This window comes from Erythrolamprus reginae, chromosome 1 (assembly GCF_031021105.1).
Source record: "Erythrolamprus reginae isolate rEryReg1 chromosome 1, rEryReg1.hap1, whole genome shotgun sequence".
NCBI classification, from domain to species: Eukaryota; Metazoa; Chordata; class Lepidosauria; order Squamata; family Dipsadidae; genus Erythrolamprus; species Erythrolamprus reginae.
Window position 1 is genome coordinate 140,353,274 of NC_091950.1, and position 27,030 is coordinate 140,380,303.

Below are 27,030 nucleotides of genomic sequence, written 5' to 3' on the forward strand. Positions count from 1 at the left end.
GATGATGTGAGTTTGACACCTTGCCCTTAGATGGAAGAAAAATTATTCAATTTTCTCTCAAGCCACAAACTGGATTATAGACTAGACTAGACTAGACTAGACTAGACTAGAATAGAATAGAATAGAATAGAATAAAATAGAATAGAATAGAATAGAATAGAATAGAATAGAATAGAATAGAATAGAATTCTTTATTGACCAAATGTGATTGGACACACAAGGAATTTGTCTTGATGCATATGCTCTCAGTGTACATAAAAGATACATATGGTAGAGGAATTGCTGAAACATTCAAAAAGAGTGTGCATAAGTAGGATAGTGAGGATTCTAAAAAAATATATGATGATTTCAATTTTTTTCCTCAAAGAGATCTGTTATTTCAAGATGAAAATAAATTGATGCTTCTTCTTTTAATTTGTACTCCTATCACCATAGTTCCCTCTAAGCTGAGCAGTGAGCAATGGCTCACTTAAAAATCATCATCAACTCAGAGTTTTTCAAACCTGCCCAGAAGCCGAGAGGGAAAGAGTGAGAGGGAAAGAGTGCCGCCCAGTCCCGAAGGGACTGCCGCTCAGACACTATACTTTTCCGCCCACCCCCCAAAAAAATTAGAGGGAACACTGCCTATCACTATGAATTTAAATCTAGCGGGTAAATATATTTGTGGTTAAGAGACTTCTACTACAATTCATCTGAACCCCGAAGCAACAATTGCTCATTATTGCCAAGAATCTGCGGAATGTCTTATTGAACCACAAACAGATACAAAAATCATACTATCCCCCTCTCCCCTTACAAACTAAAAAAAAAAAAAAGAGGGGAAAGGGTTACGTACATATGTGATACAGATTTGAATCACTGGATCATTCACCACACATCTTTCCTCACTCCAGCTAACAGATGTTACTGCCCCAGTTTACCGAATGGCCTTGCTAAAGGCTGATTCACATGACTGAGAAATAGGATGTTCTGCTGAAATCTGTTAAAACATCTGGATGAACAGTCCAAGGGTAATCCAGATAAGGTTTTTGCTTATTGCAAATCACTTTCAGTGGAAACTGTGCTGAAAGCCTCTTGCCTGTATATAATCAATCCAGGAACGTTAGAAGGAGTAAAATATGATTTCAGGTGTTCTCGATTCGCCTGGAGGAGAAACAAGCCTGGGCAAGAACATTGAGAATGTGTGCTAGTTGAGGGGATCTGACATTAATACAATCAGCGTTGTGGAACATCAGTGGGTATTCAATTTTCAACTCCATCCACATCTCCTAGCACTTTTGTATCGCTTCCAGTAGCTATTCCTGATGCTGTGAATAATAGGGGACTTCAAAGATATAAAGCAGTTGCACAACTATTGGAAGGTGAGAAACTGCGTGGATCTATAAAAATTATAAATTAGTTTTGTTCATTGACTCTTTAGAGATTCGAAAAACAGCCTTTTTTGTGTAATGGAAAAGAACTCAAGTAGGAATTGTGGTTAAGTTGCTGAGCTAGGAGCAATGGGACTCAGATTCTAGTCCATAGAAACTTGTTGAGTTTCATTCATTACCAAACACCTTAAAAGTCTACGGAGAGGGGCGGCATACAAATCAAATCAAATCAAATCTAAATAAAAGTTTTTGGGAGATACAGAATAATATTTACCTTCTTTTCCTCATTGTCTCATCAGTTTCCAGATGCCTGGCTCCTTCTAGCCAACGTAGTGGTTCTGTTGATTCTCATTCCATTGAAGGACCGGGTGATAGACCCATTCCTAGCAAAGAAGAAGCTGTTGCCATCAGCACTGAGGAGAATGGCCCTAGGCATGATCTTTGGCCTTGGCTCAGTCCTATTAGCAGGTAAGCACTTCATTTATAAGCTCATACAAGTTACCTTGTACTCACATTCCTTACACCTATAGCAAGAGAGGCTAAAATGTTAAAAAAAGAAACACCAGGCATGATTTGGTCATGACCTGGTTTGCCTAGCCTGACATATTGGCTTTTACAGGCCTCTTAAGGAAAATTTAGCAAATCCTGCTTAGAATGAATGGTCTAAAATCAACATTGATTGATACATCCTAAAGCATTTAGTAAATTATAAAGTTATTCAATCGGAACAGTTATTATGTATTTCTGATAGTCTTTAACCTATCTCTGGATATTTGTAAAAAAAACCCAGTTTATTATTTGTTGTCTGGACATTTTAAAAATATCTTTAAATAATTAGCCTAAGAGGAAAAGGTTTCTAACAATCTGTAATGTCTAAAGCTGCAGAATGACCATCTATTCAATTAAATCTTCTAATTTCATAATTTGATCCAACTCTAATAGCTGCATATATTATACCTGTTAGTACTAAAATTGTTTTGAATGGTTTTGACTGTACAGTATATAGAATACATAGTATTTAAAAAGTTTACTAAGATGAATATTGGTTATTTGTGAGAAGTTTGAAATAAATTAAATAAACAATATCATTTCTCGTAATTGTGAGATAAGTTTAATTTTTTTCATATTTATTGCACCCATCAGAGAATATTTAGAAAAAAACTGTCTACCAACTTCATAATTCTATAAGTATAAAATTATGGAGGAGATATTTGGATATACGGTATGGGTTTGTCCCATGATTGTCCAGTTTTAGGTTGATATACATATATTTATTAATAATCATACATTTGTTAATATGGTTTTGGAAAGTCTTCAGAGAGGGGCGGCATACAAATCTAATAAATAAATAATAAATAAGATGAATAAAGCTTAAATCTGCTAATGTAACATTGAATTATGCACTGAAAATGTTAAAATGACTATGGAAGATAGGATTTCAACCAGCAGTAAATGTATGAACAACTGAATTTATCAGTACAGGGTGCTATACAGAAATTATGTTATGTTATGTTATGCTGAAAAAAACACCAGCTAGATATTTGGTTTCAAAATGAGCTATAAAAAGAGTTTCCAGAAGAAGAACTGGCAGACTGAAGATGGCACCACAAAAACCTGGGCCAAAGGCTGCAGCAAACAACAAAGAGTCAATGAGTAGATCAGGCTCTTCAGAACCTCTCTAGACAAGGAGAGAATGGGACAGCGTCCTCATGTACTCTGAATAGTTGCTCCTCACAAGAAGACCATAGACAATACTCCCCAGTAGATTTTGAGATCTGAATAACAATAAGAATAGTCATCCCGCTCATAAATGTGATCCTTGCCCTTTAAAGGACACTAAGCTCATGAATTTTCTTTTCTAATCATATTTTTAATTTAATTGATTGTAACTGTAAAGAGTCCTTCCCAAAAGAAATAGATTTGTTTGGGCTTTTAGCAAGACATAATAAGGATAAGCAATTTTAAAAATTAGACACTAGAGGGAACTAAAGATTTTTTCTTAAAGAAGAAAAAATACACGAGCCAGCTAATTAATTGGGGCTTATAAATTGATACAAAACATTAAAACACTGATAATACTGATGGACACATTTTGAAAAATGGAATCAGAAGTTAGTATCAACAATGTCAATAGTAGTGTTTGCTTCTATGGATAGAATATGTCTAAAAGATGTTATGGAAGTAATGGTAGATATGGAATAAGTTGTATTGAAAGGCAGAGATAGCATCAAAAATGGTTCTACCAATGACAGGCTACAAAAGTGACATGGAGAACAATATCACACTGTTATAAAAAAGAAACCAGTTAATGATATGATACATATTCATTTATTTCTGAATTAGCTTTCTATTGGCATAAAGGAAAGATAGGCTAATATATATTCTGTGTGGTCAAAGTTTAATGTAACACTTTAAAAAAAACCTCTCTGATTTCCTCGTTTCTTCGCTTCTGCTTTTTTTGTGTTTTTTCTTTCTTTTTCTTTCCATTTTCTTGCTTACTTCTTTGTATTTTAGAGCAAACAAAGCTTTGAAAACCTATTTCACCTTACAGCTAAATGGAATGTTAGCTATATTTGCTTCTGCGCTTGAAAAATGACAATGCAAACCATTTCTGCATTGTATGAAAATGCAACTCATGTAATTGTTGACACTGTTGCCCCAATTTGGTTTACACCTCCTTGAAAAATACAACAGCCTGTGTATTAGCAAATCAAAATTACTATAATCAGCTAACATGTGTTTTATGGTTATTGCACTAGTTACCAGTAGCTTTCTTGGTAAAATTCCAAGTGCTATTTTGGACCTATAAAACCTTGTAATACTTGGCAGGAGTCCTTTTTCTCTGTAGAAGCAGCTAGCTCACCCAGCACTATCAACATCTTTTAATGCATCCTAAGTTCACAACTTGAAGGCTCATAGACAGTTGCAACTCCCATATTATGGAATAATCTTCCTCTAAAAATCATGCTACGTCCTTCATTGTTAGCCTTCAAGAACAAAGCAGAATGCTTTGAGGAGATTTGGACAGCGACTAGTTATCATGATGCACTTATATTGTTGTAGATCTTTTTTTACCTTGATTTTTAATCTTTTTTTTTTTTAGGTATGATTTATAATGTAAGGAGTTAGATTTTTAAGTCTGGGAGTATAAAAATGTAATCAATCAATCAAGTAGTTAATAGGATCCTGACTCAAGGGAAACAATACCTTCATTCTGTACAGTACTGTCTATGCCTCAGTAATTAAAAATCTTGATCATTAACATTTAAGCCAACATAGTTATATACACTCTGGGGACTGAATGTTCAAGTGCCTGGCATCCCAACCTCTCCCTGGTGACAGCCCAGAGCTGTTCTGAGCATATTCTAGCAATCTCCTTGAATCCCCTCAATCTCTTACCAAGCCTACATCCCTCATCCTTGCAAAACATAATCTACCGTATTTTTCGCTCTATAAGACGCACCTGCTGATAAGACGCACCTAGTTTTTAGAGGAGGAAAATAGAAAAAAAATATTTTGAGCCAAAAAGTAGGCTAAAATATTTATTACAATAACACTGCCCTAGGGGAATTGGGAAAATATACAAACAAGCCCCCCTCTCTCTTTCTTTCTATCTCTCCCTCTTTCTCTCTACCTTTCTTTCTCTTTCTCTCTCTCCCTTTCTCTGTCCCTCTCTTTCTTTCTCTCTGTCCCTCTTTCCTTCTCTCTGTCCCTCTCTTTCCTTCTCTCTGTCCCTCTCTTTCTTTCTCTCTGTCCCTCTCTTTCTTTCTCTCTGTCCCTCTCTTTCCTTCTCTCTGTCCCTCTCTTCCTTTCTCTCTGTCCCTCTTTCTTTCTCTCTGTCCCTCTCTTTCTTTCTCTCTGTCCCTCTCTTTCTTTCTCTCTGTCCCTCTCTTTCCTTCTCTCTGTCCCTCTCTTCCTTTCTCTCTGTCCCTCTTTCTTTCTCTCTGTCCCTCTCTTTCTTTCTCTCTGTCCCTCTTTCTTTCTATCTCTCTCTATCTCTCCTTCTCTCACTCACTCTCTTTGTATCTCTCTCTTTCTCTCTCTCCTTCTCTATCTCTCCCTCTTTCTCTCTCCCCCTTTCTCTCTCTCCTCTCCCTTTCTCTGTCCCTCTATTTCTTTCTCTCTGTTCTTCTCTTTCTTTCTCTCTGTCCCTCTTTCTTTCTCTCTGTCCCTCTTTCTTTCTCTCTCTTATCTCTCCTTCTCTCACTCACTCTCTTTGTATCTCTCTCTTTCTCTCTCTCCTTCTCTATCTCTCCCCCTTTCTATCTCTCCTCTTCCTTTCTCTCTCTTTCTCTCTCCCTTATTTTTTCTGTTTTTCTGCTGTGGGCGGTTTAGGGCCCCTCAAACCCCGACGATCTCGCCCCCGGATCCTGGCCGGGACAGGGCAGCTTCCTCTGACAGGCGCCGCGCGGGGCCGAGGGGGCTCAGCAGGAGGCGCAGCGGCGGGCGGAGAGAGGGAGGGGGGCAGCGGCGTCCCTCCTGGCCTTGGCGGGCCGCCCGATCCTCCCCACCTCCTGCAAACGCGGCGGGCAGCGGGGGGAGAGCGAGGAGCCGGCTCCGGCGGGCGTGGGGCTTGGCTGGCTGGCGGGGGGAGCGCCGCTGGTGGTGCGAAGGAAGATCCTCCTCCGGGAGGGAGGGGGCCAGGCAGCAGCTAGCCAGCCGAGTTCGCAGCCAAACTTTGCACAGGCGGCGGCCGGCTGCGAGCGACTGGCTGGGTTTTGTGTCTTCGAGACCTCCCCGCCTCCTGAAGCGATTCCCGTAGCCTTCCCAAAGGCTCGGAACCGCCAACGCTCCTCCGGTGCTGCTCCGCCTCCTAAACCTGCAGGGTGGAGGCGTCCCCCGGCCCAGCACTTCCGGAGGCCGAAAGGTGCGGCTCTCTTCGGGGTTGGGAAGAGGAGAGGCGGCGACAGAGGCGGCGGTCTCCAGATGAGTATATTGCCGCCCCCCCCCCTCTGCTCCAGCGCCTCCCCCCCCTCCCTGCCTGCATCTTCGCTCCATAAGACGTGGCTGATTTTTCATCCTACTTTGGGAGGAAAAAAACTGCGTCTTATGGAGCGAAAAATACGGTATTCTTCTAGTTCTTTGTGTACTTTATAAGCAAACCAGTGTCCTGGTTTCCAGTTAAAATTTTGAATGCTCTGTCTTGATGTTGTTCTGTACAATTATTAGTTGTTCTGCAGTCTGGCCACTTGAGAAAGTGAAAGAAAACAGATGCTTTCACATTGTAGCTTTGGAGATGGTTATTAATCGTACCATAGACTGAAATAAAAACAAATTTTGGAACAAATTAAAGCTGAGGCGAGGATCAGCCCACAGAGTATGCTGAAGTGTGAAGTGCTTCATGTGGCTCCTTTTTAAACAGGATCTACCAGGGATGGCAAACCTGTGGCACACATGCCACAGGTGGCACATGGAGCCATATCTGAGAGCACATGAGGTATTGCCCTATGTCAGCTTCAGCGCGTATGCATACAAAGGCCAGCTGAGTTTTGGCCTTCTTTTCTGCTGAAACCTGGGGATGGAGAAAAATGGCCCAATAGGGCCAATTGGAAGCTTCAGTGAGGCCTATGTGCATGCACAAGGAGCAGCAGGGGTGGTTTTGCGCCTGCATGGGGGGGGCAGCATGGGGGTTGTGCGCATGCACAGGGGGAGGGCATTGCATTTTGGATTCTCAGCCAAAAAAGGTTCACCGTATTGGGTTACACTACTGTTTGTTAGTGATACTTTAATCTATATACTACTAAAACTCTCAACACGGCTTTTAATTGGGTGAAACCGTATATCAAAGGGTAGTGATGGCGAACCTATGGCACGGGTGCCATAGGTGGCACGCGGAGCCATATTTGCTGGCACGCGAGCCGTTGCCCTAGCTTAACTCCAACGTGCATGTGTGTGCCGGCCAGCTGATTTTTGGCTCACACAGAGACTCTGAGAGGGCGTTTTTGGTTTCCAGAGAGCCTCTGGAGGGATGGGGGAGGACATTTTTACCCTCCCCCAGCTCCAGGGAAGCCTTTGGAGCCCGTGGAGGGAGAAATACGGGCCTATTGGGCCCACTAGAAGTTGGGGAACAGGCCATTTCTGGCCTCCAGAGGGCCCCCAAGGGGTGGAGGAAGCTGTTTTCGCCCTACCCAGGCATTGAATTGTGGGTGTGGGCACTTGGGCATGCGCGATAGCATGCATCCACCCTCTTTCAGCACTCAAGGAAAAAAAGGTTAACCATCACTGTCATAGGGAAATGATTTTGAACCATGGAACCTCAAATGGGTTAATTTACAGAATGTGTCTAAAATCTAAAACTCCAGAGGGAATGGAATTTGGGGAAGTTGTGCACTGCTTTAGTGTGCACTGCTGGGCTACTACTATTGAAGTCACATGATCTTCATTTTCAAAATTCCCTAACAGTTTCCCAAACAGTCTCACAATCCCTTCTGCCCTCCTCCACCCATTAGCAGTTACTTATCTGCCTGCTGAGAAGGAAAGGGAAAGGGAGGAGATTTCCAATGCTCCTTGCCAGATTCACATATGGCAACTCAAAGGGGGAAGCAAGCTGACAGAGTGTTGGAAGATGCTCCTGCTTTTTCTCCACCCTTGTTCATCATATTTCTGTTTAGAGTAAGGAAATGTCTCTGAATAAAATAACCCAATGGTAAATATTTGATACCTAATATAGCAAAGATATGACACCTGGTTTCTAACTTTTAAAAATCTGCCTCATAGAGAAAATGTTCTTCGCAACATCTTATTCTGGGGCCAAATGCTTTTCTCCTTTCTAGGTTTCCTGGAAACTAAGCGGCTGCAATATGTGAACAACAACCAGACAATCACGCAACGAATTGGGAAAGATGAATACTTTGCAGCCCCTCTCTCCATTTTCTGGCAAATCCCTCAATATTTACTCATTGGAATCAGTGAAATCTTTGCCAGCATTCCAGGTAAGCCAGGGAACAAGGCCTTATTTATTTATTTATTTTTATTTATTTATTTCCCAAAGAATAAATAGGATGGTAATTTGTACAAATAAAACATTAAATAACATTAGATTTAAATATGTCAAAGGGTTAAATAAGGTTCAGGAGGGAAGTGTTTTTAATAGGAAAGTGGACACAAGAACAAGGGGACACAATCTGAAGCTAGTTGGGGGAAAGATCAAAAGCAACATGAGAAAATATTATTTTACTGAAAGAGTAGTAGATCCTTGGAACAAACTTCCAGCAGACGTGGTTGGTAAATCCACAGTAACTGAATGTAAACATGCCTGGGATAAACATATATCCACCCTAAGATAAAATACAAAAAATAGTATAAGGGCAGACTAGATGGATCATGAGGTCTTTTTCTGCTGTCAGTCTTCTACGTTTCTATAGATAATGATAAAAAGTAATGATAGAAGACAATAGAACAGTAAGACAGGGACAGTAGGCACAATGGTGCACTTATGCACGCCCCTTACAGACCTTTTAGAAAGGGGGAGAGGTCAATTGTAGATAGTCTAAGGTTAAAGGTTTTGTGGTTAGCCCTGTTTTTCCTATATCAGCATTAAACCAGAATTTCCTGATCCGAATGTAGTGCAGCTAGTTGCACCAAAAGATGAAAATGTACAGAGTTCTCGTCATGACTTCAGAAGCCTTGAACTATCCTTCAAACCTACTACAGTGATACCTCATCTTACAAACACCTCGTCATACAAACTTTTCGAGATACAAACCCAGGGTTTAAGATTTTTTTGCCTCTTCTTACAAACTATTTTCACCTTACAAACCCACCGCCGCCGCTGGGATGCCCCGCCTCTGGACTTCTGTTGCCAGCAAAGCACCCATTTTTGCGCTGCTGGGATTCCCCTGAGGCTCCTCTCCATGGGGAAACCCCACCTCCATACTTCCGTTGACAGCGAAGCACTTGTTTTTCCGATGCTGGGATTCCCCTGCAGCATCACAAAAACACAGAAGTCCAGAGGTGGGGTTTCCTATGGAGGGGAACCTCAGGGGAATCCCAGCAGTGCAAAAACGGGCGCTTTGGCTGGCAAAAGGGGTGAATTTTGGGCTTGCATGCATTAATTGCTTTTCCATTGATTCCTATGGGAAACATTGTTTCGTCTTACAAACTTTTCACCTCAAGAACCTCGTCCCAGAACCAATTAAGTTTGTAATACAAGGTATCACTGTACTTTAAATTTGCCCCTCTAGGTTGCTAATCCTTTGAATTCTTTCTGTTTTCCCAGGGCTGGAATTTGCCTATTCTGAAGCTCCCAGAACCATGCAAGGAGCAATCATGGGTCTCTTCTTCTTCATTTCTGGACTTGGATCTCTTTTAGGATCTGGCCTCCTGAGTTTACTCTCCCTGTCAACAAGTGGTTGGATGTACTGCCCAAAAGATTTTGGTGAGCACCTGCCATACCCTTTAGACCCTTCCTCTACTAAAGACAATGGAGAAGCCATTTAAGAGTTTTTACTGTTGTCCAGCAAAGCCGAACACCTTGTGGTAAAGACAGGTAGACTGGAGGAGACCGAGAGAAAATTATTTAAAAACATGTTGTCAAAAGACTGTTGTACACAAAGGATTCCTGGACCTGTGAAGGCTGCAGAATGCAAGGAGACAGCTTTCTGCTGCTGTATACTAAAGGCTCTCTTTTTCTCTCTTTCTTGCCTAGGAAACATCAACAAATGTCGGATGGATTATTATTTCTTCCTCCTAAGTGGGATTCAGGCAGTAACGTGCATCCTCTTTATGTTCATCTCCATCCGCTATGAGCGTCAACAGCGACCCACCAGCTGAGAGAACAACTGATGACAGTTTTCAGGACTGCAAGAAGGCACACCTGCTCTCTAGTCCTCAACAGGCAGTTTAATGCTATGGCATTTTCAGAAAGTTAACTGATTCCAATGTTATGAAGGCTACATTAATGAAAATTAAGAGACGGTAATCCAGATTACTGACATCAGGATACTAAGAACTACACTTTCTTTTTTGAAGTGTTCATGTTTTCCAGAAACTCAATATGAGTAGTGGGGTTATGTGAAGTTTGAAGCTAAGATATTAACTACTGGATGTAAGTTAAACAGATCAGTTTCTGGATCCATCAAAATGGTTCTTGCCCTTCCTAGTGCTTACAATCTCCTTTGAGCTGATCCATTTTGGGGGGGGGGAGACAAAATTAAACCCTTAAGAAAGGAGAATGTCATATATATTGTATATACTTGTACATAGATATTCATGTAATTTGGAGGTTTGAAAGTCATCAGAAGCTTCTGATACTTTCCAGACAAATATCAGCATTGCAAATGTGGACTTCATGGGTGTTCTGTCTGGGTCACTCCGGAAGCTATGACCAACCCAAAAAGATAAGCCAGACACACCGGTTGAATCCAAACACAGTTTTATAATGGTAAAGAGAAAAGAAGCCAACAGAAAATGTCCTTACAGATCAGGAAAACACTGGAACTCCAAATAGATACATGAAGGCAATTATTCATACAGAAACACAGGATCCTTGATGTCAGACGAGGCTGTTGAGCCAACGGACACACACCTCCCACCAGTCTTCAAGGCTGCTGGGCCACGATCCAGGAACAAAAACGCTGAGAGAAAATGCAGATAACACCAACTCCCCTTTGATAACACTCCACGCTGCCGGAATGGTTCTCATGCCTTATAAACCTTTCCCTGCTAATGAGGACCACACCCAACCCCCTGGTGTTCCTCATTTAATGCTGATAATATCTACGCAGTTGATTTCTCCTTTGAGCTATGCGTCTCTGCCGCATACTAATGATAGCTTGTGCATCATCATCCAGGGACTCCAGGGAATCACAGCTACTTGCTTGAGAGAGCCCTTCCCCAGGGCTCCCAGGCCTTGCATCACCTTCACTTTCGTGACTGCTGTCTGCACTGTCTGACTGCCAAGAACTCTCCTCTCTGCTCTCAGCCTCCCCCGGGCATGGAGCCAGCAGAGACGCAGCTGGTCTTTGATCTGGCTCAGGCTGAACCACAACAATGGGGATCACAATTATGGAATAAAACCTTGTATTAATAGCTTACCTTTGTTAATGTAATAGGAAGGTATTGGAAGTTTTCTTTTCAGCAACCTACCCCAGTCTTCAACGTGCCCTGATCTATCTTACCCAGCTGGGAGCTTTCCCCCCAAGTGGCGGAGCTCTCAGAGGAGGATGTTTTGCCCAGCCTGGAAGTTGCTTCTGAAGTGGGGAGAAGCTTCGCATTTTGTCCTCCCCAGTGAACAAAAAGTTGGCGGGCTGGCAGGGTCAGGAGGCTGTGGCTCTAGGATTCAGGGGATGGAAGTTTTGCTCCTCAGAGCCTTGGTATTTCACGCCAGTAAAACTAGCACACTTCCAGAGGAAAGGAAAAGGAAATTGCTGGCATGGTTGCCAAATAAAAGAGTTTTTATGCATATGCTCTGGGAATGTGTTGAAGTTCAAAAATTTTGGAAGGAAGTACAGAATGAAATAAATAATATGCTAAACATTAATTGGATTATTACAAAAGAATTAACAACACTAGTTAAATATGGGGAATTACGAGAATTTAAAGAAATCAAAACAGCAGCTTTGGAAAGCGCTCAAGCAGTAGTGGTATTAGGGTGGAAGGATAGAAATAAATGGACAATCCAGAATTGGTACTGGTACATGGTAGACCACATCCACTTCGAAATTATGGAAATAAAATTAAATAACTTTGATGAAAATAAATTGGAGAAGCTGATGGCACGATGGAATAAGGTGAAAAATTATATCTTAAGTAGAATTTATGACGACAATGTGAAAAATAAATTCCAATCACTTTTTGTATGAAAAGAAATGTAAACCGGAGCTAAGGAAGAAATGGAAACTTATTGCAAATAATTTAACCCCCTAAATGGTGGTGGCGTTTTATTGGTGTTGGGCACGTTTTCTTTTAAGTATTTTTTTGTTTGTTGTAATAAAATTTAATTAAAAAAATTAAAAATAAATAAAATAAAATAAATAAGAGCCTCGGAGTAACTCCCAGCCCTTGCACAGTAAAGAAAAACTTCTTGTGAGTGCAAGAAGTTGTTAATTGCCTCACACTCATGAGATGTTTTTCTTTAGTGTAAAGTTTTTCCTTGCACAAAAGGGCTGACAGACACTCACAGTGGGGTGCAATTTGGGGGTGGCAGATGGGGTAGGGTGGTTATGAGATACATATCTTACCAGAAGCTGTCAGCTCAAGGTCTTGCAGGTTTCTTTGCAGGTTTCTTTTTTTAAATAAAGCCTCTCCAGAAGAGGTTGAAAACTTGTGAGGTTGTTTAGGGAGCGAGCAGTCAGACAGCGTCCCCACCCCCCCACCCCCGCTGAAAACTCAGCTTCTGCACATGTTCAGAAGCAAAAACAAGCCAAAAAAGCCAAAAACAATATGGTGCATAGTGCTATAAACTCAGAAGAAAAAACCCTGGGAAAAAAATTGAAATTCTAGAGAGAAATTTAAAAAGAAAGAAAGATGGCGACATCCACAGATCAGCACAGACAGAATCGATTCCGTGACATCATCGTAACATTACCAACAGCTTGCTACCGGTTCGGTTGAACTGGTCCAAATCCATCTCTGAAATGGATGATTTAAAAAGAAAGAGAGAGAGTCAAAGAGAGAGAGTTTTCAAGTTTTTGATCTGGACTGTAAAATTAAACCTACTGTATTGGGGTTGCTTATTTCAGATTCAGCTTCCCAAGCTTTCAATTTGCCCTTGAATTTTTAAAAATTCAAATTAGTGTTAACTATAAAATTTCATACTTGACAGTTCACCAGTTGTCTGCTTCATAAAGTAGGCCAGATTAAAAACAGATAGCAAATGAGGTCTAAATCTACTTTTATTAAAATAGCTACAATAACTAAATCTTGTGCCTCCCTCTCCTATCTTCATGGGAACAGAGGGGGAGTGGGAGAATTGCCTGAGGTGCTTTTGTAAATCTCTTTTTTAGCCTGGACTCAAGCCACACTTGTCTGATTGTTGCCGTGGTAACAGATCTTCCTTCTGTCTTTCAAGACCATCCTGTGTACTCTCCACACTTGTATAATCCTCGACATAACCAGGCGTATAGGACTGATGAGAAGTAAAGCTATTTTAGAAGTAACATGAAATTTAATCAGGAAAAAAAATGCAATTAATGATTTGCAGTTTACTACTTTATTTCAGGAGATCCTAAGACAGTGTTGACGAAGCGATGGCACACGTGCCATATCTAAGGGCATGTGAGGCGTTGCCCTATGTCAGCTCTGATTTTCGGCCTTCTTTTCGAACATCAAGAAGCCTCCTAAAGCCTGGGGATGGTGAAAAATGGCCCAACTGCCCAACTGGAAATTAGTTTCCAAACATCCATTTGGTCCATTTTTTTTGCTCTCCCTGGGCTACAGGAGGCTTTCCTGAACCCTGGGGAGAGCAAAAACCAGCCCAACGGGCCTACCCGAAATCCAGAGGCTTCAGTAAGGCCTGTGCACATGTGCAGTGGGGAGCATGGAGATTATGCGCCTGCGTGGGGGAGGGCACTGCATTGTGGGTGTTGGCATGGATGTGTGCACCCTTTTGACACCCAAGCCAAAAAAAGTTCACCATCATGCCCTAGGAAGAAAAAAGTTGGTTTCTTGGCAGCTGGGAAAGATTTGCTCAGAGCTGACCATTTTTAGAATGCAAGAAGTCTAGAAATTGTTGTACAGAAGAGAAACATTTTAGCAGATACAACATAGAAGGATATAAAAGTCAACATTTCCAAAAGCTCTCTTGCCTGGAAAAGCACAAGGACCGAATAGTGAACCTGGAAGTCCCCAATGTACTTGGAGGAGAAGTAAACCTGGTGTAACTGCTACTAAGCCTAGGGAAACAGCAACCAAACATACATCAGTTGTATGATTTATACACCAGCTGTATCACCCAATATATTATTACCCTCAATTTTATTCAGTGCTATTGTTTAGTTAGATGCTACACCCTGCATGATGTTGATTTAGCAATTGCTCACTGCCTAGCACTGCCTGTTAGTACGTGTCATACATCCATTGCTATGTTTTCCTTTTCTATAAGCTGCCTCCTGGTTGCAAAGATTAGTAAATGACCAGATAGAGCAGTGTTTCTCAACCTCGACCGTTTTAAGATGCATGGACCTCAATTTCCAGAATTCCCTGGCCATCCCCATCTTGGGTTGCATCTTAAAAGTAGCTGAGGTTGATAACGCTGATACAGGGAGTTTTTTGCTAGGAATTGATAGAAACATAGAAGTCTGCCGGCAGCAAAAGACCTCATGGTCCATCTAGTCTGCCCTTAAACTATTTTCTGTATTTTATCTTAGGATGGATATATGTTTATCCCAGGCATGTTTAAATTCAGTTACTGTGGATTTATCTACCACGTCTGCTGGAAGTTTGATTTGATTTTATGCTACAGGAAGTCCTCAACTTACAATTGGAATCAGTACTGGAATTTATGTTCCCAAACAAGGTGGGTGTTGAGTGAGTCATATCCAATTAGCAAATCTGGCTTTATCCATTAGCTTTGCTCGTCAGAAGTTGGCTGAGAAGTTCACAAGTGACCACACGTCCTCAGCAAAGTGCAACCACCATAAAATACATGCTGGTTACCAAGTGCTCAGATTTTGATTGAATGAGCCTGGGTATGCTACAAGTGTTGTAAGTATGAGAACCAGTCACAAACCACTTTTTTCCATGCTATTGTTCAAGTAGTCCTCAACTTAAGACCACAGTTGAACCCAAAAGTTATGTTGCTAAGTGAGAAATTTGTTAAGTGAGTTTTTACGACTTTTCTTGCCACTTTTGTTAAGTGAACCACTGCAGTCGTTAAGTTAGTAATACAGTTGTTAAGTGAATCTAGTCTTCCCATTGACTATGATTGCAAAAGGGGATCATACAACCCCAGGTCACTGCAACCATCAAAGATGTGAATCAGCATCCGAACGTCACTTTGGGGATGTGGCACTGGTCATAAGTGTGAAAAACAGTCCTAAGTCACTTTGTTCACCGCCACTGTAACTTTGAATGGTCATTAAGTGAACTGTTGTAAGTCAAGGACTACCTGTACAACAAAGGGTAGCTAAATGAATGGTTATAAGTCAAGAATTGCCCATATTTGTACTTTCAACTATATTCTCGGAAAGAAGGTTTAACTACAATCATGCGGAAAGCTATTCAGAGGATTTCCTGCATTTCAACAGTGATGATGACACACTGGCCTTAGGCTAGGATCAAGTCCACAAATATTTGGAATGAAAGTAACTGTCAGGTGTCTGGACTTAATCCCCACAGCAGAGATGACTACATCTCTATTTCCAAGGAAACACAAATAAACCAGACTGCACCAAAAAGGACACACCTTTCATTTTTAGTTATTATTTATTTTACTTTTTTTTTTTTTAACAATGTAAGAATTAAAAATCTTCCATAAATAAAGGACTTGCCTGGCAGCCTCCCAATAGTACGGTATAAAATATGAGCGATTGTACAAAACTCTTGAGGACATCAGGCACACAACTGGGGTGGAAAAGGCCCAGCCAGGGCTCCCTGGAGTTCTGTCCTTGCCCAGCTTTAGAGGAGGGATCAGGGAATTTGGGGGCGGGGGGGGAAGGAAATAGGGGCAGAGCCCCAGGCTCAGACCACAGGAAGAACGGAAAGACACTCGTTCATACCATCACAATGGACACACACTGGCAATGAGGGTCAATGTAATATGTGAGGTCTTGGATCAGCCCCCTAGGTCACCTCCACAGTACATCGCGCCAGCCTACCTCTCACCTGCAGCTACTTTCCAGTCTGCAAACTCCACATCCACACCTCCTAAGGGGGTGGAGGGAGAAGCAATGAGATCTGTGGGCTATCTCCCCAGGAGGAATGTGCTAGTCCTGCAGAGAGAATAACAGGTGGAGCAGATGCCTCTACCAGAATGAAAAGGAAAGCGCAGCCGAGGAACTGGATCTCTAACACAGAGACCAGCAGAAATACCTCTGGCTCATTCCCTCCTCACAAACTGGTCCAAGGCTGATGTCCTGTGGGGGAGAGCCCTTATTTAAAAAGAAGCAGGTAGAGTTCAGCTGACCGATCCTAGGAGAGCGCCTAAGGGGGCGGGGGTGACCGCCTTATTGGTTTGCCCACATGAAGGGGCGAGGGCAGATCAGGAGCTACCTCGAATCCTTTCCATGTAGCTGCGCAGCTCATCTGGGTCGCGCAGCCCCATGTCCTCACACACCCAACGGATGTCATCCTCGCTGGCTACCAGAATGGACTGAACTACTGGTCCAGAAGCAGGGGGGCTGGGAGCGGAGATGGACGGGGGAGCAAAGGTCACAAATTCTACACGCTTCCGCCGGCCCCCTACATCCCTGCCCTCTTTCTTCCTGGACAAGGTGCTGGTAAGCGCCGGGTTCCCTGGTGCAGTCGGGCCCAAATGACTAGCGGGGATCCCTGTTTCTGGCTCTGGCTCTGGCAATGGGGCTGGTGCCTCTGGGGCCAAAACTTCCAAAGTTCCACCTGGCCCCGCGCAGCAAGAGTACCCATCCTTGGTGGTGCTAGAAGGGCCCCGAGGCTGGTCTTTGCAGTGTGGCTTGCCCAGATCCAGCTGCCGACTAAGATCCTCCTGATCGGTGCCTAGCCAGACCCAATTGTGAGGCTGCTGGGCGGAAGAGGCTGGACCTGATCCAGCATCAGGAGGCTCCTTGCGCTGATAACGAAGGACAAAGACCACACAGTTGACGAGGAAGATAAAGATGGCCAGGCAGAACACTCCCAGGAGGACATACATGCCAATCTCCAGATCGGTCACCCTTGCGGGCGCTTTCACCATCTCATCTTCCTCCACTTCCTCCACTTCTTCAATATCCTCCTCATAGGAGCTAACACCAGCGCCCTCAAATTTGGTCATCGGCGGCCCTCGTGCTACTGGGCCACGCCTCCTTGAACCTCTGCCGTTTTCCGCGACAGCTGCAACCGTCACTGCTTCGCCTGACATGGCGCCTTCCGCTCGCTGAAAGGGGGCCTTGCCATGTCGATGGAGGTCTTCTTGTTGTGGGCTCTTAGTGGTCAAAAGGGGCCATCCAAAGTTCACTTCCAGCCATGCTGTCCCCTGGGAAAGGGGAGCCTTGTGTTTCCCTTTGCGGCAAGACTCCGGGGAATGTAGACTGAGCTGCAGGAGGGACCCCTGGCCTGGACCTTCCGCAACGATCATTGGGTAAGCACGTTCCTCTTCCATCCGCACAGATATGACTTCAGGTTTCAAAGAAGAAAGCAAGAGAGATGCATCCCGCCAGCCATAAAGCTCTAGTGGAGCCAAGGTGTGATCACTGAACACCAACCAAATGCTCAGAACTGCGTCCTGCAGAAAAAAAAGAAGAAAACTGGGATCTTAAATAATGGTAACAGTGGGTTGGGCGAGTTGACAAACGAAGGTATTGTTATCCACATTGGTAGCATAGAAACATCGAAACATAGAAGTCTGACGGCAGAAAAAGACCTCATGGTCCATCTAGTCTGCCCTTACACTATTTCCTGTATTTTATCATAGGATGAATATATGTTTATCCCAGGCATGTTTAAATTCAGTTACTGTGGATTTACCAACCACGTCTGCTGGAAGTTTGTTCCAAGGATCTACTACTCTTTCAGTAAAATAATATTTTCTCATGTTGCTTTTGATCTTTCCCCCAACTAACTTCAGATTGTGTCCCCTTGTTCTTGTGTTCACTTTCCTATTAAAAACACTTCCCTCCTGAACCTTATTTAACCCTTTAACATATTTAAATGTTTCAATCATGTCCCCCCCTTTTCCTTCTGTCCTCCAGACTATACAGATTGAGTTCCTGATACGTTTTATGCTTAAGACCTTCCACCATTCTTGTCGCCCGTCTTTGGACCCGTTCAATTTTGTCAATATCTTTTTGTAGGTGAGGTCTCCAGAACTGAACACAGTATTCCAAATGTGGTCTCACCAGCGCTCTATATAGCGGGATCATAATCTCCCTCTTCCTGCTTGTTATACCTCTAGCTATGCAGCCAAGCATCCTACTTGCTTTCCCTACCGCCTGACAGCACTGTTCACCCATTTTGAGACTGTCACAAATCACTACCCCTAAATCCTGGCAAATGTAAATTATGCCACCCAACTTAATGAAGCGGCTTCCCCTTTACCTCTTCCTACCCTAAATCTCTATCCCTCTTTTTTGACTACTACACATCACGGGGAGAAAACTCATGGTACACTGATCCCCTTTCACGATACCCAAATAAAATAGATTTTGCAAATCTTGGGAGAGAACAAGACGTATAAACACATTCCATATTTGAAGATAATTACAACATGACATTTCTATCAAGTCTAACTTTAGCTTAAGAGTGCCATAGAAGGACGCGTATGCACCCTTCAAAATGCAGCTTAGTGCTTCTGCAACGCAAAGATAGAAAATTAAATTCATAATGCTACGAATGTCTAGAAAAACTGTTCACCTGTTTCAGGGAATGCAGAGCAGAAAGTCCTTGGCACATCGCAGTGAAAACATTCAGATGTTTTGGTTCTGCAAACAGTGTGAGTGACAGACCTGATATCAGCTGGGCTTGCAACTCTGAAATTGAGACTTTCTCTTCTGACACCATCAGAGTCTGTTCCCCCAGGATAGAGTCAGAAACAGGAGAACGCACCTGAGAAAAAATATATATTGTTATTTTATAAGGAGACTTTGCACAGAAACTGTATCCATTCCGATGCTTCTTCTCATCCATTGCAACATCAAGATATGGTTAACAGAATGGTTAATTTGCCAGCCAAGCGACCAAATAATAGGGAGAGCGAGTTCCCCTCAATGACTGACAGATATAAATCATAGAAAATGGTAGATGGACCGACAGATATATGATAAATAGGTAGGTAGATGGGTGGATGGGTGCATGGGTGGATGGATGGATAGCTAGATAGCTAGATAGATGATTGACTGACAGACAGACAGACAGGGATGGATGGATGGATGGTTGGGTGGATGGAAAGGGAGGGAGGGAGGGAGACAATAGAGATGCTTACAATGTACAATATGTTTCATAGATTGCTTGTAAAGCTATCATATCCCTCTTTCTTCATTGTCTCTTTCTTCATACCCACACTCACCATATTATCCCACCATTTCCCCAAACGGAGACAAAAGTAACATCCACAGCATATGCAAACTCATCCCCTTGAAGAACTATCATCATGCTCCAAGCAAGCTTCTTGTCTCATTCCATCCCATTTCAGCAAGGAATCACTCAGCCCCCATTTTTTCTCCTCACATGATCCTTACCTCCACAGAGGTCATTCCTACTTCACGGCCGACCACCACCTTCCCACCTTCCAGTGTTGCTATTCGAGGGTCTTGGATTCTGGCATGCTTCTGCACCAGATGGGAAACATCTAGCAGCCAATCAGAGCCTGGCATATAGGTCAGGTGACGTCCACCATCTAGAGGGTGAGCTACAAAATGGGTGAGGAAACGGACCCCAGCACGCTGGTATTGCAACCGACAGCCACGTGCTCTCCTCTCAGCTTCTTCTCCACCCTCGTCTGGTTCTGCTGGACTGTTTAAGAGAAGAAATGCAAGAACATAGCATATTTACAAAACATAAGGCAGCTTTCCTCAATTTAATATCCTCGGAATGATTTGGGGGTCACAGCTCTCAGTATTCTGTATCAGCATTGGCCTTGGTGATAGGGAATCTAGAAAGCATACTCGCAAAACATCTACAAGGAGCTAAGTTGAGGAAGGATACCAAACCTTTACTTAGTGACTATCAGGATCATGGACACTTACCTCTCAGATGCTGGACCAGGGACCCTCCAGCCTCGTATTTGCTCCAAAGAGGTATCAGTCAGCTCAATACGCAAAGGCAGAAGTGGAGCCCAGACAGTAAAGAGTAATGATGCATGCAGACGACGGTGCCAGAAATCCACCCTTACACCCCGTGCCCCTCGGCTCTCTTTTCCTCCTACATAGACAGCATCACATACATCTGATACCTAGAGGTGAATTAGAAAACACATTCAGGTCCATAGATGTGCATCCAAAGGCTTATGAAAGTGTTAAAAGAAAGCAAGAATGCCCATACTGAGTCCTTAACTCAGTATGGATTTATTTCTTTGTATGCCGCCCCGAGTCTAATAAATCTAACAAATTGAATTGAATTGAATTTTGTTTTCCTCTAGAACAATTAGAGATGGAGCCATAGCTGGAAAATGTTGTGAGTTCTGATAATCTTATCAGTGTGAGACTGAATCCTCTTGGGTGCAATAGAGAAATGGGTTGTAAATACCAAAAGAAATGAGGGAAGCCATACATTATCCTTGAATATACTGGTATAATTATTTTTCTTGTGTTTCAACATTGCTCTGCTTCATTCTATGTTTCCCATAGAAATGGCACTTGCATGAAAACATGGAGGAAGGACATTGGGCAAAGGCAAAAAAAAATCGCAAAACCGGCACTCCGCTGGGCGCCGCTGCCCAGCTGTCACCTTTTGAAACATCTGGGTGCTTCTCGGCGTTCTCCCGAACGCCGAACCCAGAAGTTCGGCAAAGGTTTGGGTTCGGCATTCGGGAGGCTGCCGAGAAGCACTGCCCCCCCGGCTGTCACCTTGCCAGAAGAACCGTGGAGCTGTCGGCCGGTTGGGAGGCTCAAACAGAGGTGGGGAATCCCAATAGGGAATTCCAGGGGCGGAGCTTTGATGTCACGGAGACACCCTTACTGGAGTCCACGTTTCAGCCAGCCAGGAAGGATGTCTCTGTGATGTCAAAGCTCCGCCCCTGGAATTCCCTATTGGGATTCCCCACCTCCATTTGAGCCTCCCGACCGGCTGACAGCTCCACAGCTCTTCTGGCAAGGTGACAGCCGGGCGGCAGCGTTTCTCGGCGGCCTCCCAAACGCTGAACCCGAACTTTTGCTGAACATCCGGGTTCGGCGTTCGCGGCGGCAGGTTCGTAAGGCGAAAAAAGTTTGTAAGAAGAGGCACAAAAATCACGAACTCCAGGTTCATATCTCAAAAAGTTCATAAGATGAGGGGTTCATATCACGAGGTACTACTGTATTAACATCTCAAACTACAAATATTAACTAAGGTTAAAACTAACCCTATCTTGTGAGAGTGCAACCCCTAAAACTTTTAAATGAAGTGATTAAGCATCTTTTGTAGCTCTGCGCCTGACTCTCACTTGAGAAATAATTTGACAATTAGAAACTGCAGTCTTAACAAATGTTGCTGATTTTGATCCAGAAGCTTTAATGGAGGCACTTGTTTCTCACCTGTAGGACCTGCTTATTAGAGGACTCACATCCCATCTGCTGTGTTACTTCCGATACGGCGCCTCCTGTTTCAACCACAACCAGCCTCACAGGCACAGACTGGGGGATTCCTGTGAGGAGTGCAGTGTTCAGAATTTCCTGCTCCTGGACAGAGTCAAAGGAATCGGGTAAGGATCTGTGCTACAAGTTATCCACGAGAAGAAAAACACCATGTTTCAGGCCTTACCTTTACTAATGGAACCAAGGCCCGCACATCTCTCTCTGATACTTGGATCTCCCACACCATCTTGTCCTTCTCAGCCTCAGGATCCTGGCCAGGGTATTCCACTTGCCAGGTAACAGGGCGTGTAGCAGCCTGCGCACCTGTTCCATTCTCCACAAGAAAATCCAAATATAGGAACTCTGGAGAATCTGCTGCCCTACATGGAAAGGTTAAAAATCAGCATTCAAGAGATCAGAGAACCCATGGAAAACTGAGGAGATGACAGAACATGCGGAACAATAATATGTCCACCTCACATATTCTTGATCATCATGGAGCTGAATAGCATTCTCTGGTTTCAAAAAACTAACCCATTCAGACTTTCAAAATATATTTCCCATATTGCTGGCTAGAAAAAGAAATTGAAAAATTTGTGGCAGCTGAACACCTGCTACTACTTAATGGGCACAATATTCAGTTTAAAGACACAAAAATACAGGCAACTTTCTCAAATAATCAAGTATGACTACTTAGAAAAGATATTACAATGCATTAAACTTCCCAATAACTTGAACAAGAATGTTAACAAAGCCCACTTTCCAGCTTTACATCATACCAAAAGTAAAACAGCCTTTAATTAACTACCTCCAGATAAACTTTATAGCAGTCTCATCTGAAATATAATAAACAGCAGCATGTTTCAAAGACCAATGAAAAAATGAGTTGCTCTGAAACTTCCTCAAATCAGACAAATTTATCTGGATAAAAATCTTTTTTAAAAACCCCACTTCCTACAAAAGACTTAAGGGATGAAATACATACTGCTCAAAAAAAATAAAGGGAACACTCAAATAACACATCCTAGATCTGAATGAATGAAATATTCTCATTGAATACTTTGTTCTGTACAAAGTTAAATGTGCACAACAGCATGTGAAATTGACTGTCAATCAGTGTTGCTTCCTAAGTGGACAGTTTGATTTCACAGAAGTTTGATTTACTTGGAGTTACATTGTGCTGTTTAAGTGTTCCCTTTATTTTTTTGAGCAATGTATTTCAGTTGCATACCTGGGCCTACTCTGTTTATCAACAAATAAATGTTAAGATAGTAAAAGGCAGATATTTGGCTAGAAGTTTTAGTAGTAATTGAAGATGATAATAATGATGATGATTTTCATAACTGAGGTTGCATTTTTTATCTCAAATGTAAGTTCCTTGTTGAATAAAGTTTGTCTCTGATTTTAGATTTGTTTTGAACCTTACTCTTAGGTACTGTTTTTGAGCTCATTCTTTTTTGGAAGTGGTACACGGTGCCAGCGCTACTACTGGTTCCTGTGTTGAATCTCTCCCTTACTCTGAAGCCTCCCAGGTTGTCTTCGCTTCCCAGTTGAAAAAAGCCCAATGAGGGAAGATCCTCCAGAACTTGGTGGAAGTATGAGAAGCCAAGGAGGTTATACATCTCTGGAGAGGCAAGTGTGCAGTGAAAGAGGAGACAGTCTCTCTCATGATGTACGTCTTTATCACTATCGAACATGACTTTCTAGGCTTGAGTATGTCTCTCAAATGTTCAACTCCTTGGAAAGAGTTTTTCAAACAAATTATCTTCCATTAAAATTGAATTGACAATTGATATTAATAGATGCAGAATGGCATGGGGGTGGGGTGGGGTGAGAGGAGGAAGAATGCTCAATCCAACAAGATTGGCTGGCTTTTGGGGAAATACTCCCAGTATTTCTATCTAAACTTCCTTAGCTTTTTTTATATTGTTAGCCAGCCAGAGTATTTAGTATCTAAAAATCAGACTTGACTGAATAATACAAGGAGTAAGGTGAAGCAGTTACAGAAGTATGCAAACAATTTGAATAGCTCTTAAAGACATAGAACCAGAAGTGGGTTCCTACTGGTTCTAACCGGTTCCTTAGAGCCGTTAGTAAAGCGGCCATGACATCATAGAGCCTGTTTTGTCAGTGCCAGGCCATAGGCACTGCCATCTTTGATTTTGCTTTTGCACATGTGCAGAAGCTAATTTTTGTTTCTGTGCATGCGCAGAAGCTATTTTTTATTGCTGTGGCGGGGGGAGTGCGTGCATGCAAAGCACACACTCCAGGTGCAACTCTGAGTAAAATGACAGCAAAACGATCCACAACCCACCCCTGCATAGAATGGAGTACTAGGTGTAGAGTGTACTGGGTACAGAGTGTAGGGTGTAGAGCTGTATTTCTAGGGCATCTCAGCTTCTGTTAACAACTTCTGGTCAACAAGATTTTAATCCTTGCGATGGTGAAGAAGGAAGCAGCAGACAAACATTTGTTGGAAGAAGGATTTGTCCCTTCTATCGCTAACATAGAATTATGCAAACTAGAACAGTTGTACTATTATGTAAATTAAGGAACAATGAACTTTGCCCAGACTATATAGTGGATAGATGATGCAGTATTCAACTTCCCTTCAAGCAAAAAACGAATTGTCCTTTCACAAGGAATGCGGAGAGACAGAGTAGGTGGAATCCTAGTTCAGTGCTTTCTTCATAGGTACAGTATATGTAGATAAGGGCAAGGTTTTCCTTTCAAAAGCAAAACACCAAATGCATTACAGTACAAACTGTTCAGAGATGCTGCCTGATGCCTCATCTCAAGGTGAGCCAAGCAGTTCTGCAGAAACAATTATGAGCCTCAAAGGCTACCTACTTCCAGACTAATCCACTGCCAGGAGAACGACGACAAGTGATCAAAGCAGTGTGGTGCTTGGCACTCTTGAACTTGTCCAGCTTTGCCGTCCAAGCGTCTGGTTTGGTGGGGCGAGCAGCCAGAACCTGTAATCCTTTCTTTACCTTGATTCTGAAAGGAAACACAAGTTTTTTTAAAAAAGATGTGCAGCAAAGACCATCTGGACAGCCTCAGTGGTAAGGTTAGGATCAGCAAAGAGAAGCCTTTGAAGGATGAGAGTTATTGTTAATGGCGAGTATTCTGAGCAGAGACAGGTTACAAGCGGTATGCCACAAGGGTCTGTTCTGGGTCCTATTCTTTTTAATATGTTTGTGAGTGACATAGGGGAAGGTTTGGTAGGGAAGGTTTGCCTAATTGCCGATGACTCTAAAGTGTGCAATAGGGTTGATATTCCTGGAGGGATCTGTAATATGGAAAATGATTTAGCTTTACTAGATAAATGATCAAAGCAATGGAAACTGCAGTTTAATGTTTCCAAATGTAAAATAATGCACTTGGGTAAAAGGAATCCTCAATCTGATTATTGCATTGGCAGTTCTGTGTTAGCAAAAACTTCAGAAGAGAAGGATTTAGAGGTAGTGATTTCTGACAGTCTCAAAATGGGTGAGCAGTGTGGTCGGGCAGTAGGAAAAGCAAGTAGGATGCTTGGCTGCATAGCTAGAGGTATAACAAGCAGGAAGAGGGAGATTGTGATCCCCTTATATAGAGCGCTGGTGAGACCACATTTGGAATACTGTGTTCAGTTCTGGAGACATCACCTACAAAAAGATATTGACAAAATTGTACGGGTCCAAAGACGGGCTACAAGAATGGTGGAAGGTCTTAAGCATAAAACGTATCAGGAAAGACTTAATGAACTCAATCTGTATAGTCTGGAGGACAGAAGGAAAAGGGGGGACATGATCGAAACATTTAAATATGTTAAAGGGTTAAATAAGGTTCAGGAGGGAAGTGTTTTTAATAGGAAAGTGAACACAAGAACAAGGGGACACAATCTGAAGTTAGTTGGGGGAAAGATCAAAAGCAACGTGAGGAAATATTATTTCACTGAAAGAGTAGTAGATCCTTGGAATAAACTTCCAGCAGATGTGGTTGGTAAATCCACAGTAACTGAATTTAAACATGCCTGGGATAAACATATATCCATTGTAAGATAAAACACAGGAAATAGTATAAGGGCAGACTAGATGGACCATGGGGTCTTTTTCTGCCGTCAGTCTTCTATGTTTCTATGTTTCTATGAGGACCTTTGGAGGAGATGAAAACCTGCATCCGAGAACCCAGAGAGTAAATGGGCATCAAGAAATCCATAGGTTTGCTATAAACCTCAGCTCTGCCATCAACTAATTAGGCAATCACATCTTCAATCTCATCTACAGGAGTTATAATAATATAGAAGCCCATTGTACATTTCACAGCCAAGAATATTGTTTTCAACTGTTTCAAGTGTTCTGCAATGAACTTGAAACTGTTGAAAACAATATGATACTTAACTGTTCCCAATTACGATTGCTTATCAAGGTTGTGCTCACTGTGACTGAAAAGACTTTTCAATTTGAAATCCTTTGTTTGTCGTTCAGGTAAGTGCATGGCAGCTGTCACTCACCGGAGAGTCAGCAGATCAGCTGTGAAGTTCTGTTGCAGAATGAGAGTGGCAGTGAAAAGCTGTCCTGGGCGCAGGGCTGTGTCGGGAACTCGGACCATCACATTGTCATCCAGCCGCACCTCCTGCCGCCGTGGAGGGCTGATCACTCTGATGTCCACAGGGCCCACGTAGTGCAGCTGCTCCTTGGAGCTTTCTGTTCCCGGATGTGGCCTCTGCTGGGTTTGCACATGGGGACAATCTCTGTGTCCCTTCCCAGGCAGAGTGGCCTCCAGCCTATAGTACAACTCTGCCCTTAGAGTTGGGTTGACTGAATCCTCGGATCTGCGATGAAGAGTGCCAAGTGGAGGAGAGAACCAGCGAGGGGGAAGCTCTAATTCCACCACACACATGCCCAGGGGAGCCTACATAGGAAAAGAGAGAAATTCACACGCTATTGACTCATTGGAAAGCTTATCTTCAAGCTATATGAAGTTTATACTGTGTGATGGCCTGGTCTATCTTGCCTAATTCCACCTACTCTAATAGGCAACAGGTCCCTGAGAAACTGACGCCAATGTCTCCATCTCTCTCTCACACACCTTTCTCACATTTACACTAACGAGTGCAATAGCTGGATCAAACATGAAACCTTATACAGTTGGTACCTTGGTACTCAAATGCTTTGAAACTCATCAAATTTGGTACTGAGGGCATTTTGATGCACAAATTTTGTTCCAGTTCTCATCGTTTGTTCAGTACTCAACACACAAGATAGAACTTGTCGGTGTTGGCTGCCTCGTGACTCATTACATTGTTTCTTATAGGAAAAATGTGTCTGCTATTTATTTATTGTTTGTTTGGTACTCAT

General features: G+C 42.7%; 2 protein-coding genes across 2 annotated transcripts in view; one reads left to right on the forward strand and one right to left on the reverse strand.

The window, feature by feature from the left end:
• Positions 1-12,344, forward strand: part of SLC15A3 (solute carrier family 15 member 3) — a 30,253-nt gene extending 17,909 nt beyond the window's left edge. The window contains exons 5-8 of the mRNA XM_070735932.1: positions 1,670-1,838; positions 8,144-8,302; positions 9,589-9,747; positions 10,018-12,344. Coding sequence (XP_070592033.1) covers positions 1,670-1,838; positions 8,144-8,302; positions 9,589-9,747; positions 10,018-10,142 — 612 coding nt within the window. The 3' untranslated portion in view covers positions 10,143-12,344. The remainder of the gene's footprint in view (positions 1-1,669; positions 1,839-8,143; positions 8,303-9,588; positions 9,748-10,017) is intronic.
• A 3,371-nt stretch (positions 12,345-15,715) lies between these two features.
• TMEM132A (transmembrane protein 132A) overlaps positions 15,716-27,030 on the reverse strand; it is a 32,105-nt gene continuing 20,790 nt past the window's right edge. The window contains exons 4-11 of the mRNA XM_070767404.1: positions 26,184-26,584; positions 24,539-24,688; positions 21,876-22,068; positions 21,650-21,793; positions 20,165-20,370; positions 19,658-19,931; positions 18,834-19,025; positions 15,716-17,706 (exon numbers count right to left, since the gene is read on the reverse strand). Of these exons, the coding sequence (XP_070623505.1) occupies positions 16,510-17,706; positions 18,834-19,025; positions 19,658-19,931; positions 20,165-20,370; positions 21,650-21,793; positions 21,876-22,068; positions 24,539-24,688; positions 26,184-26,584 (2,757 nt within the window). The 3' untranslated portion in view covers positions 15,716-16,509. The remainder of the gene's footprint in view (positions 17,707-18,833; positions 19,026-19,657; positions 19,932-20,164; positions 20,371-21,649; positions 21,794-21,875; positions 22,069-24,538; positions 24,689-26,183; positions 26,585-27,030) is intronic.